Source organism: Stegostoma tigrinum, chromosome 30, assembly GCF_030684315.1.
Source record: "Stegostoma tigrinum isolate sSteTig4 chromosome 30, sSteTig4.hap1, whole genome shotgun sequence".
NCBI classification, from domain to species: domain Eukaryota; kingdom Metazoa; phylum Chordata; class Chondrichthyes; order Orectolobiformes; family Stegostomatidae; genus Stegostoma; species Stegostoma tigrinum.
Genome location: NC_081383.1, coordinates 5471444 through 5487648, shown reverse-complemented (window position 1 = coordinate 5487648; position 16205 = coordinate 5471444). Strand labels below are relative to the sequence as shown.

Below are 16205 nucleotides of genomic sequence, written 5' to 3'. Positions count from 1 at the left end.
GCCATGCAGCTTATCAAGCCCATACTAACTCTCCTAAGGATATCACACCCAGGCCCAACACCCCATCCTATCCATGTAACCCTGCAATTCTTATGGCTAATCCACCTTGACTGCTCAGTATAGGGCAATTTAGCATGGCCAATCACCCAAGGTGCATATTGTTGGACTGTGGAGGGAAGCCCACGCAGACACAGGGAGACAATTTGCGAACTCCACACAGACAATCACCCAAGGGTGGAATTGAACCTGGGTCCCTGGCGCTGTGAGGCAGCAGTGCTAACCACTGAGCCACTATGCTGCCCCTTGTGGGGAACATGGTAGCTATTATTCCTGTGTTTTCTCCTCCACAAATGCTACCAGACCTGTTGACCTTTTCCAAGTGAATTTTTTTACATTATGTGATGATGCACTTTGGCCCAAAATCTCCTGCACCAGTCATCAGACTATTCTAATCCCATTTTCTAGCACTCATTTTGCATGCTGGGGTGTTTCAAGTGCTCATCTAAATTGTTCCTAATTATCTTGAGGGCTCTGCTTTCACCACTTTTGGGCAGTGCCTTATGAACCTCAAATCCTTTCTAAACCTTCTGCTCTCTATCTTAAAACCATGCCCCCTCCCAGCAATGGAGAATCATGCAGCACAGAGGCAGGATGTTCAGTACATTGAACCTTGGTCCTTGACTTGTCACTTGGAAAAGCTCAGCAAGCCTGGCAGCATCTGTGGAGGAGAAAACAGAGTTAACGTTTCGGGCCCGTTGACCCTTCCTCAGAGCCTTTGCCTCAGAGCATTAACTCTGTTTTCTCCTCCACAGATGTTGCCAGACCTGCTGAGCTTTTCCAGCAACTTTGATTTCGTTCCTGATTTACAGCATCCGCAGTTCTTTTGGTTTTTACTTGGAAAAGGTATTCAATCAGTCCCCAATAGCCTTTCTCATTCCACTGCCAAGATTTGCCTTTCTTTCACCTTCCAAAGGCTTCTCTTCTCTTGAAAGGGAAAGAGGAACAGAGCCGTGAGTTGACTCTGACAGATCTGAGCCCAACCAACAACTTTTTGTTGCCTCACAGTGAGAGTCAATGAAAGCATTGTTGGCTGTGCCAGCAGGATCCAAATTGGACATCAGCCGAGGAGAACCACAGTCATCTCGATGAAGATTAATTGGTGCCCGCTGCTTCTCTCTTTTTAACGATGCAGGAACATCAAGAGAGAAGAATGCTTCTGATCTGGCAAGGTTTGATGTGGCAAAATTGCCAACCTAGCCAAAAGCCTGAGCTATTGTAAGGTCCAGTTTGGGATTAATTACTGTGCGCCTTTGCTGAGGATTTTGGGCGGAGGAGCAGAAATCAAACAGCAGAAGCACAGCAGAATGTGGAACTGAAATAAAGCAAATTCACTTTATAGAGTTTCAAAGAAGATTAAAAATTGTAACTGTGACGGAAATGAGCAGCATTGCGGGGAGGCAATTTCTAACACTGTACATTTTTGTTGGCAGTAAATTGTTGTGCTGTCCTGTTAAATAGCTTCATTAAATAGGAAGGTGAGCAAAGTTTATATTTTAATTGGATTTTATAACTGATCTCTAAGTATTGCAGCTCCAACACAGTCCCTGAAGGGAGGAGGAGCTAATGTCTCTGTTGCATATTTATTTCACTCTATCTCTGGGGTGTTGTGGGTTGCATGAGGCCAGAAGATACCGCCTCCATCTACAAGCTGTGCAGAATGTAGCACCAGAGGCTAAAGTGCTGACTAGACTGAGTCCAGACGCAGTTTTCTCCTCCCCTGGTTTTATTCCAACTCACACACCATCAACTCCAACAACACTGATTACTCATTCCTTATGTATAGATATATATGCACCCAATCAGGTTCAATTACCCTCAATTAACACATCATCATCATCTGCTCCCAGTTCTATCTGGCCTCAGGCATCTCTCAATAATAATATGGATGAGTCCAGCAGTACACTAGCAAGAACATCTAACAGAATCTGACAATGCCACCTCACCGACTGCCCATTGCACCCCATTAACCACGCAACTCAATACAAACCTGACACTCACTGGTGAATTTTCCATGCCAGTATTTTGGAAGGCAATGCAGTGAGCTGGGAACATTCAGATATTGTCACAGGCCAAAAGCCAGTGCTTCAAAGGAGGATTGCTGAGGTCTCACTTTCTTTGCAGTTGCCTCCTCTCAGCCTCAGCCGCAGAAAGGAACTTGCATTTGTCGAGTGCCTTTCACCAACTCAGAACATCCCAAAGTGCATCACAGCCAATTAATTACTTTTCTGAAGAGTGGCCACTGCTCTAAAAGCAGCAGCAGCTGACTGGCACAAGACATGCTCCAAGTAAAACTTGCAAAAATGCGATACTGTTTGGTCCACCTCAGGACAGTGCTCCGGTATGACCAGTATCGCTCATTTCCAAGTAATTCTGGGCTTTCTGTCTGGAACACAGAGCAAAGAAAGGAATGGCCAATGTTGGGTGGTGGTTGGTTTAGCCCTGGACAGTTTGCAATAGACAGAGATGCTAATAGTACGAGTTCAGCTCCTGGACTGGCGAGGTTACCAAGAAGGATTCCCTTTCTCAATGTCTCTCCTTGCCTGAAGTGTAGTGGCCCATCAGTTGTCTCTGTCTCTCACCACCACCGCCACTCCCAACCCTTCCAACCTATTGAGGGAGAGCCTCCATGGTCTGATAAGGCTACAATGACTTTCCCTTAGAATCGCAGTGATCTACAGAAAAAGGCCCATTGAGTCTGTGCTGATCAAAAACCTAATCCCCTATTCTAATCCCCTTTCCTAGCTGTTGGCCCATATGTATGCCTTAGCATTGCAATTGAATACTTCTTAACCATTCTGAGGGCTCCTGCCTCAACCTTACAGGCAATGAATTCCAGATTCCCACCATTGTCTGCATGAAGAAAGATTCCCTCACATCTCCTCTGCCTTCTGCCCCTTCTCTTATATCTACACCGCCTGGTCATTGAAGCCTCCACCAACAGGAAACGTTTCTTCCTGTCTACGCCCATCATAATGTTAAACATCTCATTCATATCCCAACTCAGTTTCTTCTGTTCCGTGGGAAACAACCCCAGTCTGTCCAATAACTAAACACTCCAGGCCAGACTACATCCTGGTAAATCTCCTCTGCACATTCTGCAATGCTATTACATCCGCCCAATAATGGGATTCTTAACGTGGTTCATAAATGCCTCTTCCCAGAGTGACATGGTGGCTCAGTGGTTAGCACTGCAGCCTCACAGCACCAGGGACCCAGGTTTGATTCCAGCTCCAAGCAACTGTCTGTGCGGAGTTTGCATATTCTCCCTGTATCTATGTGGGTTTCTTCCGGGTGCTCTGGTTGCCTCCCACAGTCCAAAGATGTGCAGGTTAGGGTGTACTGGCCACGCTAAATTTGCCAATGGTGTCCAGGGATGTGCAGGCTAGGTGGGTTAGCCATGGGAAATATAGGGTGGAGAGTAGGAGGAATGTTCTTCAAAGGGTCAGTATGGACCCAATGGGTCAAATGGCCTGCTTCCACACTGTAGGGATACTATGTGCTTCTCCAAAGTAAGTTTTGCATTGTTTCTTTCCAGCTGAGCTGGTTCTGTATCTCATCTGAAAGACTGCAATTTTTCACCATATAATGGATAGTAGGAACTGCCACTGCTGGAGTCAGAGACAACACAGTGTGGAGCTGGAGTATCACAGCAGGCCAGGCAGCATCAGAAGAGAAAGAAAGTTGTTGTTTCGGGTTGGGGCCCTTGTTTAGAGAGAGAAAAAAAATCACAGTGTCACAAATAAATTTAGTTGCAGTGAAGGCAGTCACGCTCCTGATGGTCTTGGATAACCTGTTTCCTCAGTCATGTTCCTTTAAACCAAGAAATAATTCAATGCAATGCCAACGTGGGCCGGGGAGGGGGGTGCGGTGGGGGTGGGGAGGGCGGCGGTGGTGGGGTGACTGCTGAAGGAGTGTGCTCTCCTGTGTTTAAATACCCCACCCTGGTACATCAGAGAGTCTAGCCTAACAAGAGCGATCAGTTCCTGCAACCTTACAATGGGAAGGATTTGTGTGGCACGGGACATAGTTCGGTGTTCCTGGTCCATTAGGAAGTGTGATGTTGAGGATGCACAGAGAAAGGCTCTTCACAAATTACCTTCTTAGACTTTGTTCCCCCAGGTGCAGGGTCATAAACCAGGGATCACAAACCTCAGGATAAGGAGCCAGCATTACTATTTAGACATGGCTCGGCCAGCATTTGTTGCCCATCCCTAACCATCCGGAGAACTGTTAAGAGTCAACCATGTTGCTTTGCGTCTGGAGTTACGTGCAGGCCAGAACAGGCAAGGATGACAGATTTTCTTCCTTAAAATGAGCCAGTGGTTACATGATTGCCATGAAGCTAACACTTTACTCTAGACATTGTTCAATTCACATTTCATGACCTGCCATGATGGGATTCAAAGTAACCAAGATAACAAAGTGTGGGGCTGGACGAACACAGCAGGCCAAGCAGCATCTTAGGAGCTCAAAAGCAGATGTTTCGGGCTGAGACCCTTCATCAAAAAAGGGGGATGGGGAGAGGGGTTCTGAAATAAATAGGGAGAGAGGGGGAGGCGGACTGAAAATGGATAGAGGAGAAGATAGGTGGAGAGGAGAGTATAGGTGGGGAGGTAGGGAGGGGATAGGTCAGTCCGGGGAGGACGGACAGGTCAAGGGGGTGGGATGAGGTTAGTAGGTCGGAAATGGAGGTGCAGCTTGAGGTGGGAGGAGGGGATGGGTGAGAAGAAGAACAGGTTAGGGAGGCGGGGATGAGCTGGGCTGGTTTTGGGATGCAGTGGGGGGAGGGGAGATTTTGAAGCTGGTGAAATTCACGTTGATACCAAGCACAGCTCGTCCCCGCCTCCCTATCCAGTTCTTCCTCTCACCTATCCCTTCCTCCCACCTCAAGCCACACTTCCATTTCCTACCTACTAACCTCATCCCACCCCCTTGACCTGTCCATCCTCCCCGGACTGACCTATCCCCTCCCCTCCTCCCCCCCATACTCTCCTCTCCACCTATCTTCTCCTCTATCCATCTGCAGTCCACCTCCCCCTCTCTCCCTATTGGCTATATAGTACTTTGAAACATCAGGTGGTTGAAAAGGGCACTATATAAATGCAAGTCCTCTCTCTGATGTCCTGGCAGGAATGTTTAATGTGCTTGTGAATACCTGTGGCTCAGACATTATGGATGGAATCTGGAAAAACACTTCACGCTTCATCAGTCAGACCCACCAACTTAACTTTATTTAGCGTTAGATTTTCATTTTGCTGTGCTGCTAAATTTGAAATGCTTTCAACTTATCCAGAGAAGGTCCTTGACCGCTTCTTGGCTATTTGACCATGTCCAAATCCAGTTATCACATTGTCACTTGACATCGTCTACACATGAGACCCAACACCAATTCACAGCAGCGTCCTCTGGAGTAAATCCCAGGAGACCTTGCAGAGAAACAGGGAGCAAGGAGGATTTGGTGAAGCAGACATGGAGGTTGGGTATAATAGAAAATGACATATGGCCCTTTCAGCAAATGTTGAGCTTCCTTCATGCTATTTTGATACACAGAATCTACTACTCTGATACCGTACAGTTCAGTACTGCAATAATCATCTGTGGGTGAAACATACCTGTATGTCTGTGTGTCTCCATGTGTGTTTACATCTGGCTGTATGTCCATGTGTGCGTTGATGTGTGTGTGTGTGTGTGTGTGTGTGTGTGTGTGTGTGTGTGTGTGTGTGTGTTTATTACAGTGTGTTTGTCTGTATATTTTTTGCTGGCTGTAACTATGTCTATATGTACCTGTCCATGTCTATCAGTTAGCATTCCTGTGTATCTGTGTGTACCTTCCTTTGTTGATTTATTTAACTGCATGTCTGTGCGCATCTGTCCCTGTTAGTTTGTGTACTGTGTGTCTGTGTATATCTGTTTCTGTTACTATGTGTATGTGTCTATCTATTTGTGTTACTGTGTGTGTGTGTCCGTCTATCTGTGTTACTCTGTGTAGGTGTGTGTGTGGGACTGGGTGTGTGTGAGAGTGATTGTCTTTAAGTGAGTGAGGAGTGAGTGAGGAGTGAGGAGTGAGTGAGGCATGAGTGAGTGGAGTGTGAGTGAGGAGTGAGTGAGGCGTGAGTGAGTGAGGAGTGTGAGTGAGGAGTGAGTGAGTGAGTGTATTTTTCATTGCCTACCTGACAGTTTGATCAGAAACCCAGCCAGCGTCGCAGTGGTCGAAGCCGTCCTGGAAAGCAGCCTGCAATTGCTGGGGGCTTGCGATTCTCGCTGAGTTGTCCAGGCAGGCCTGCGATGCAGCCTCGAAACTGAGGGAGTACCTGTTGCTGGCAGCGCGATAGTGGAACACCACCCCTGCAGTGGGAGAGGAGGAGAGGGAGCAAAGACTCTGACTAAAACACTATCTGCACAGAGCCCAAGTGAATTTCACATGCTGTTGTATTTTGGCAGGGAAGGGGAGACAGGCTTTCAATTAAATCCCTGTACTTCAGGGTGAGGGAGGTTTGACCAAGAGATATTACCTCGATGCGTAAATCCCAGGGGATAAACGAGCAACGTGAACTCAGGATTTTTTTATCCCTCATTCCTCCCTGGGGAGTGGGCATTATTACCAAGGCCAATATTTTCTAGAATCCCCGGAGTGTGGAAACCAGCCCTTTGGCCCAACAAGTCCACACTGACCCTCACAGCATCCCACCCAGACCCATCCCCCTATAACCCACCTAATCTATGCATCCCTGGACAACATGGGGAAATTTAGCACGGCCAATCCACCTAACCTGCACATCTTTGGACTGTGGGAGGAAACCGGAGCACCCAGAGCGATCCCACGCAGGCACGGGGAGAATGTGCAAAATCGCCACAGTCACCCGAGGGTGGATTCAAAGCCAGAATCCTGGTACTGTGAGGCAGCAGTGCTAATCACTGAACTGCCAATAAGTCTACAGAAGTCCAACACGCTCTCCATTGACCCACAGAGCAACCATTCTCTTCCCTGAAGGACAGCATGGACCAGATGTTTTCTTGCAACAATTGATGATGATTCCCATAGCTACCATAGGGCCGAGTCTTTATTCTAGATTTTATTCATTGAATTTAAATTCCATCAGCTACTGTGGTGAGATGTGAACCCATGGCCCCTGAGCTTAAAGCTGGAGCCTCTGACCTCTTAGCCCAGTGACGCAACCACTACCACATCCTCATCCGCAGAAATACTCCATTAGCCTAACTGGCACATGTTGGCATTCATGCTCTTTACAAGTCAGCCCTCACCTGCACCCACTTCGTCCAACCTTCTCAGCATATCCTTCCAACCATTTGTCCCTCAGAGACAGATGTCTCAACCTGTCTCTGAGGGACCAAGTTCCACATTCTCCCCACACTTTGGTTGAAGGTATTTCTCCTGAATTCCTGATTCGATTTCAGTGTCCTAGATGAGTTTTGAACTTTCCCACAACATTACATTATTTCTGAATGCACCAACCAATCCAACCTTCAGGTAGCTAGCCATTTTATCTCCCCGTTCCACTCCCCTGGCAACATGTCCATCCTTGCCCTCTTCCACTGTCAGAGTGAGGCCAAATGTAAACTGGAGAAACAACACCTGATATTTCACCCTGGAAACTTACTGACCTTAACATTGACTTCGCCAGCTTCAAAATTCCTCCACCTCCAGCCTTATCCCACATCCAGCTTCCCCTCCTCCTGACTTGACCTGACCTGTCCAGCTTCCTAACACACCTATCCACTCCACCCTTCCCACAGACCAATCACAATAACCCCCTACTTGCATCCACATATCACCATCCCTCCTACCCTTCCTGCAGCCCCACACCCCTCCTCTAATTATTTCTGGGCTTTCCTCCCCCTCCTCAGCCCTGACGGAGGGTTTCAGCCCAAAACATTGACTTTCCTGCTCCTCGGATGCTGACTGACCTGCTGTGCTTTTCCAACCTCATACCTATAGACTCTGCCATCCAGTAGTAACTCATTCCCTGAGAATCTGCTATCTTTATTGTTTTTATTACAACCCATCAACTCCCTCCACCATTTTGTCCCTCAGTTTTCACTTTCTAAAGAGCCACCAGTCTGTTCAACCATTCTGAATAAGATCTGGTATCATCCTTATGAATATTAGTTTACATATTCTCCAATGTATTTTAAGGTTGCAAAGAATTAGCAGCATAACAAATAGGGCCATTTGGCCCATCAGATCTATACAGACCTTGGGGTGCGGGTTCACAGTTCATTGAAAGTGGAGTTGCAATTAGACAAGATAGTGAAGAAGATATTTAGTACGCTTGCCATCATTGTTCAGAGCATTGGATGTAGGAGCTGGGTGTTAAGTTACAGCTACACAGGACATTGGTCAGGCCACTTTTGGAAAACTGTGTTCAATTCTAGTCTCCCTGCTATGGGAAAGATGGTGTTAAACTTGAAAGGGTGCAGAAAAGATTTACGAGGATGTTGCCAGGTTTGGAGGGTTTGAGCTATAGGGAGAGGCTGAATAGGCTGGGGCTACTTTCTGTGGAGCGTTGGGGGCTGAGGGGTGTCCTTATAGTGGTTTATAAAACCATGAGGGGCAGGGATAGGGTGAATTGACAAGGTCTTTTTCCCAGGGTAGGGGAGTTGAAAACTAGAGAACATAGGTGAGGAAAGCAAGACTTAAAAGGGACCTAAGAGCCATTTTTTCACACTGAAGTGTGATGTGGGCATGGAATGAGCTGTCAGAGGAAGTGGTCGAGGCTGGTACAATGACAACATTTAAAAGGCATCTGGATGTGCACAGATAGGAAGGGTTTAGAGGGATATGGACCAAATGCTGGCAAATGGGACTAGATTAATACAGAGTATCTGGCCAGCATAGAAGAGTTGGGCCAAAGTGTCTTTTCTGTGCTGTACTTCTCTATGAGTCTGTGCCAGTGTTTACGGCCCACAAGTTTTAGTCCTATGTAGGGAGACTGAGTGCCTTTAATCTCCCAGGGGCTGCTTTGTGGGTCCAAGAAGGGGCTTTCTTCAGAGCTCTTGATTTACAGCATGGTGCACACACATTGTCGTAGTGTCTCTGTTGCCTAGTAGAACTTTCAAATGAACCACGTGATGCTGAAATCATTATGATACATCATTAACCATTCTGCTAACATGTCAGTACTCCACACACACTTTTACTGTTCTCATCTCAGTCCTTTCTTTATAATATGTATTGTGAACAGAATCCAGGTGCAGTCTGACCAATTTCTTCTCCCAGGCCTGCCAATGACTTTGATGACCTCTGGGATATGATGCCTTCCTTGGTTGAATTGCCTGTCACACTCACTGAAGGTGTCACCTGATGATATGGGCTTTCTCAGTTCAGCAACCATTTCAAATACATATACATCGTTTCTTTGGGATTTTCCAAGTTCTGGAACTCCCTGTCTAAACCTCTCCAGCTGCCTCCTGGTTTAAGGTCCTCTGTAATAGTGGTAACTCTTCTCCTGAGCTTTCTGCCACCCTATCCCAGTATCCCCTGGCACTCTCCATGAGATTTCTTTTTTCTGTGGCTTCACACACTCTCAACGCATTGGGGTTTCTTTCTTAAATCTTTACATGAAAGGCACTAAATAAATGAACCATCAATTCTTGTGCCACAGTTATCAGCTAGAGTTGAGAATACTGTCAAGAGTTGAGCACATAATCATTTATTTAATCACAGGGAGCCTGTCCCCAGGAGATGTGGAACTTTGATTATCAGACCCTAGAGCTCTCCCTATGACAGGAATTGCAAACAGTTTTGCTCCCCTTACTTGAGGAGGGATGCACTTGTATTAGAGGCAATTTAGAAGAGATTCGCTCAATGGATTCCAGAAATGCGGGGTTTTGGTTTATGAAAAGAGATTGACCAGTTTTGGCTTGTACTCGCTAGAGTTCAGAAGAATGAGAAGAGATCTAAGTGAGGTAGATAAGGTGCTAAGGGGGATTGACAAAGTAGAGATATGAAGAGACATGATTTACTGAAGAAGGGTCTAGACCCGAAAGGTCAGCCTTCCTGCTCCTCTGATGCTGCTCCCCTGCTGTGATCATCCAGTTCTACACCTTGTTATCTCAGATTCTCCAGCATCGCAGTTCCTATTATCTCAGAAACATGGAGAGGATGTTTTCTCAAGTGGAGTATTCTAGAATGAGATAGTTTAGGATAAGGGGTAACAGGTTTAAAACAGAGATGAGGAGGAATTACTTCTCTTACAGATCATGAATCTGTGGAATTCATACCCCAAAGTGTGGTAGATACTGGGACATCAAATAAATTTAAGGAGGAGGTAGATGCATTTTTAATTAGTAACAACTTAAAGGACCATGGAGAGCAGGCAGGAAAGTGGAGTTGAAACTGAGGTGAGATCGGCCCAGATGGTATTAAATAGTGGAGCAGTCTCCAGGAGCTGAATGGTCCCTTCCTTCTCCAAGTTCCTATGGCCTTTTGACCATGACTTGTTTCTCGGAAAATGTTAAATGGACCTGACTGCTCTCACCCCCTCAACCAGTGGCATCATCACATTTGATGGAAACAAATAGAGCAGTTAATGTAAAAAAATCTATGGGAGCAGGGAACTAATGAACAGCACAACCCTCTTATTGATTTTCAAACGTGTCTGTGCCAACAGAGAGAGAGAGTGAGAGAGAGAGAGATGAGAAATATATATGTCTGCTTCATAGAGAGGGATGATCTGAGCTGCTGGGCAAGTGGGGGTTTGAGCAGGGGGCTCAGAGATAGCTAACCATCACGAGGATGCAGAGTGGGTGTAGGCAGGGGATAATGAGCAAGGTGGACGCTGGATAGTGTTTACAGGCCCAGGGGAGATCTCCGCCAACAAGGTGAAGCTACAGGTAGAACTGTGGGCATTGAGCTCTCAAAGCAAAGTGTGAGACTGAGTTATAAACTCATTCAGCCTCAGGGTAGGTCTCTTCCCTCTGAGCACTGTTTAAGGTGCTCACATGAAAGTCCCTGCAACAAGTTTAAAGCTACCACACAGTGGAACAAACCAGGGCAGCAACTAGCAAATAATCTTAGAGGAGAAATCATTTGCAAGCTGGAAGACTGAAGGTCCATTCCCTCTCTTGAATCTTTGCGAGTATTCCAGGCTAATATCCCTGATCTTAATTGTTCCACCGCTAATGGCCACAATCCTGCATTTCCCATTCTCACTTTCCCAGTTTAACAAATTCTTGACCAAACCCTCTGATCATCATTTCTAATTCCTCACATGGCTCGGTGTCCAATGTTATTGGATAACACTCCCCTGAAGCTCTTGGGGCACGTTACTACATTAAAGGGGCTAGGGGCAGGCTCAAGGGGCCAGATGGTCTACTCCTGCTCCCTCTCTGATGAAGGGTCTGGGCCCGAAACATCAGCTTTCCTGCTCCTGAGATGCTGCTTGGCCTGCCATGTTCATCCAGCTCCACACTTTATTATCTTGGTCTACTCCTGCTCCTAGTTCCTATGTTCTTACATTCTAGATAAAGGCAGTTTGCAAATGTGCTGAGGCAGTGCTGAAGTCCCATCTATCCTCTTGGAGAAGGGAGGGAGAGTGTGAAAACCAGAATCCAAAAGCACCCATTTTGAAGGAGTTTTTTGGAAGCAAAAATACGCTGGAGCTCACAGTGGGTCGGGCAGCACCCAAGGAGAGAAAGCAAACTAATGCTTTGCTGGTTAGTTTTCTCCCCATGGATGCTGCCCAACTCACTGTGATCTCCAGTGCATTTTGTTTTTAGCTTAGATTCCAGCAGTAATTTGCTCCTGGGTGGAATTTTCTCCACGTTCCGTTCAGTTTTATTCGCTCAATTGAGCAAATCCTCCAGTCATTGCCATTGTACCATTTATGGGATCTTGCTGTGTCACATTTTCCACAAGGACCTGGGTCATCCTGAGATGGTTTAAAAAAATAAGAGAGACAGTGTATAAACTTTGAGACAGTAAGAACTGCCGATGCTGGAGTCAGGGATAACACAAGTGTGGAGCTGGATGCCGGGCAGCATCAGAGGAGCAGGAAAGCTGACGTTTCGGGTCGGGACCCTTCTTTAGAAAATGGGGGAGGGGAAAGGGAGCTCTGAAATAAATAGAGAGGAAGGGGGTGGGGCTGGGGAAGGTAGGTGGTATGGTGATAGATGAGTGCAGGTAAATGTCCTGTTTCTTATCACTGAGGCACGGAACCCACTGCTACCCAATTGCAGGTTAACTCTCATTGAGATTGCAGTCCTGACTGCCATTATCATTCCCATCACGATGTACCATACCCACGGAATACACTGTCAGCTGCCATTCAGTTGCAATAGAGAGCCTGATCACAACACCCATGTAGAACAGAAATCATATTTTGTAAATAATAGCAGGCACCAAGCAGGGATCTCAGAGGTGTAATCTAATGTCAAGGTGTTCGGAAGAAGGCCATTAACCACTCATGGTTCTGAAGTGTACATTATTTTCTCATGTCATTCAATCCGGGGCAGATAGAACATGCAATCTTTTTAGATGAATGTGGCCCATTCTGTTATTGTGAGTTACTATTACTGGTCGCTATGGTTACTGAGCGCTGTTAACTCTTTTGAGTCAGTGGAGTGGAAGTTGCTGGGGTTTTGGTCTGCGTGCAAATTTTCTGCTCACCATTTCACTGGAGGTCCGGAGCTGAGTAATCGAACCCTCAGCCACCGCAGACAACCCATCAGTGATCAAAAACAAGAGCCAGCATTTATTTAGCGCCTTTAATGTGACTGCTTCGAAGTGCCTCAGAGGAGTGTATCCGAGAAAACAATCACACCAAGACGGGTAGGGAGGATTTGAGACCAGTGACAAAACATCTGGTCAAAGAGGTAGGATTTAAGGAACAGGAGCTGCCAAATGAGCCCCAGAGCTTGAGGAGGGTTTCTTAGCAGCTGAAGGGAGAACCATTAACTGTTAAGTGGTAAGAATTGGCCTGTGCCAAAGGTCAGAATCAGAGCAGTGCTGAGATCTCAGTGCGACCAGAGGAAATTACAGGCATGGAGAGGGGCAAGTTTGGGGCAGCACAGTGGCACAGTGGTTAGCACTGTCACCTCACAGCACTAGGGACCCGGGTTCCATTCCACTCTCAGGAGACTGTCTATGTTTCCACATTCTCTCTGTGTCTGTGTGGGTTTCCTCTGGGTGCTCTGGCTTCCCCCCACAGTCCAAAGGTGTGCAGGCTAGGTGGCTTGGCCATGCTAAATTGACCATAGTGTTCAGGGAGGTGTAGAATAGGTGGGTTATAGGGAAATGAGTCTGGGTGGGTGCTCGTAGGGTTGGCGTGGACTTATTGGGCCAAAGGGCCTGTTTCCACACTGTAGGGATTCTACAATCTAGGAATTCATAGAGCGATTGGAAAACCAGACCATGAATTTTGAGCTTAAGGAGTCAATATAGGCCAATGAGCGTAAGGAAGGGTTAGGTGATTAAGACCAGTGCGAATGTGGACACAGATTGCAAAGTTCCCAGTTTTTTGTTTAATTTCATTGCTTCTCCTGTGGACCTGACAGAGAGAGCAAAGATTGTCGGGGTGGGGAGCAATGCATGTGGGCATTTTTAATTCATTCATGAGACGATGGCATTGCTGCTGAGGCCAGACCTTATTGGTCATCTTAAGAAATGCCCTTTAGAAGGTGGTGGAGAGCTGCCACCTTGAACTGCTACAGTCCACATGCTCTAGGAAGACTCACAATGCCACTAGGAAGTGGTGTCCAGGATTTTAACCCCGTGATGCTGAAGGAATGGCGATATATCTCCAAGTCAGGATGGCAAGTGGTTTGGATGGGAGCTCGAAAATGATGATGTTTTCATACACTTGTTGCCTTTATTCATCCAGGCAGAGACTATAGAAATGGAAGATGTTGTCAATAAACCCTTTTGTGAATTGTTGAGCTGCATCTTGCAGATGTCACACGCTGCTGTTACTGAGCATCGGTGATGAACAGAGCGTGGAAGGTGGTCGGAATAGGGTGCCAATTGAGTGGCCCACTTCATCTGAGATGGCATGAGGTTTTTCTTTCGTGAGCTGCCATTCATTTTGACCTCTCATTCTCTGGGGAGAACACTTCACGGAGAGTTGTATTATTTTCAGTCAGGATTTGAAAGTCCTCAGTTTAGTACAGGATTGTTGATTACCGGGGGATAGTTGGCTAGTTTGTGATGTAGTTTGACACCAGTAGTGTGGGTTTAATTCAAGCACTGGCCATGAAGGACCTTCCTTCTCAATCCATCCCCTTGTCCATGGCACAGTGACCCTCAGGTTAAAGCACCAGCAGGTGTTTCTCTCTGATGGGAGAGCAGGTCTGGTATGACGATGGTGACTTTCCCTTTATTGTCTACTATTATTAACATCTCACTGAGCTTTGTATATAGAGGCATAGTCAAGTCCTAAGGGCACCACTGGGCAGAGGGTCAGAGCAATTGTGGACCTTCAAGGATTTTAATCAGGCCTGTGGCCCATTCATTAAGTGAAGCAAAGGGACACAATCATGTTGTTCTGGGGTCAACCACCAGGAGGAGTATAAGACAACATGATTTGGCTGGCCATTACTCAGACCCTCCAAAGGAAACAGCAATGGAGACTGGCAGCTGCCAGAATGAATATCAAGGAAAGGCTTGGGTTCTCGAGAATCTTGACAGTTTTGGAATCTCCTACAAGAACTTAACCTTTCCCAGGATTTGCTTGCTGCCTGGTTTCTCACCTCCCTTTTCCATACAGGGTCCTTCCTTCCAAAAGCCAAGATTGCAATGATCTGCTCCTTTTGGATTAGGTTGGCACATCATTCCCAGTGGTGCGCTACACCATGACTGGGGTGTCAGACATGCATGGCTCTGTCAGTAACACTCGCCGAGTAAGAGATCGTAGGTTTGAGGCTTGAGCACAAAATCTACACGATCACTCTGCACTGCTGTACTCAGGACATGCTGCACTGTCAGAGGAGCTATCTCTTAGGGTGCCATGTTAGACCAACTCTTAGGTTAAGATTTTGAAGAAGATCCGGGAAATGACCAACATGTAACCCTCAAACAATGTCACTAAATGTGATCCTTATCTCCATTAAACAAAAACGAAAGAACTGCAGATACTGTGAATCAGGGACAAAAACAAAATTTCTGGAAAAGCTCAGCAGGTCTGGCAGCACCTGTGAACGGAAAAACGGAGTTAGTGTTTCAGATCCAGTGACCCTTCCTCAGAACACATTTTTGTTCATTATCTCCTTGTTGTGGGGATGCTGGTGTTGGACTGGGGAGGGCAATGTCAGAAGTCACACGACACCAGGTTATAGTCCAACAGGTTTATCTGAAACCACAAGCTTTCGAAGCGTTGCTCTGGCGTTATGTGACTTCTGATTTTATCTCATTTTTGTTTGGGGGAGCACACAATGCACAGCTCGATTCCCACCCCTTCATTTACAACAGTGGGGATACTGCAACACTCTGGGATTCTGAGGCTGTGAAAGGCATTAGATGAATGTGAGCTTTTTTGTTCTTTATTTCAGGAGTTCATCGAGGTTGTTCTTCGTGCTTATAAGTCCTTTGAGGGAAACCAAAATAGGAGGCATTCAGCCAAGCAAACTGCTCCACCAACCAACATGATTATGATTGATCCTCTATCTCAATGCCATACTCTTGCTCTCTCTCCCCATGCTCCTTGACATTTTTAACCTCTAGAAATGCATCTATTTCTTAAATATATTCCGTGAGCTTTGCCTCCACAGCCTTCTGTAGTAGAATGTTCCAGCACTATTTGAGTGAAGATGCTTCTCTTCACCTCAGTCTGAAATGGCCAACTGTACATCCTAACATTATAGACCCTTGTTCTGGATGTTGTGGCCTGGAGAAACAGCTTTTGCGCATTCAGTATTTCCAGGCCTGTCAGAATTTTGTGTGTTAGTATGAGAGGTCCCCTCTTATCCTGCTAAACTCCAGTGAATACAGGACTGGTGACCCAATCTCTCCCCGTCCAACAAGCCTGCCATCCTGGTCTGGTGAACCTTCTCTGCACTCGCTACACAATAATGTTGCTGCACTCTTCATTCAGAAACCCATCGGTTCAAACCCCACCTTGGCAGCTGGTACAATTCCAATTCAATTTTAAAAATCTGGATTTAAATCAATTCATTAGTGATGGTGACCACAA

The 16205-nt window shown here is 46.4% G+C and overlaps 1 protein-coding gene across 1 annotated transcript in view; it reads right to left on the bottom strand.

Moving 5' to 3' along the window:
* Positions 1–16205, bottom strand: part of ncanb (neurocan b) — a 241287-nt gene that overhangs the window by 149423 nt on the left and 75659 nt on the right. Inside the window, exon 4 of the mRNA XM_059638556.1 lies at positions 6231–6405. Coding sequence (XP_059494539.1) covers positions 6231–6405 — 175 coding nt within the window. The remainder of the gene's footprint in view (positions 1–6230; positions 6406–16205) is intronic.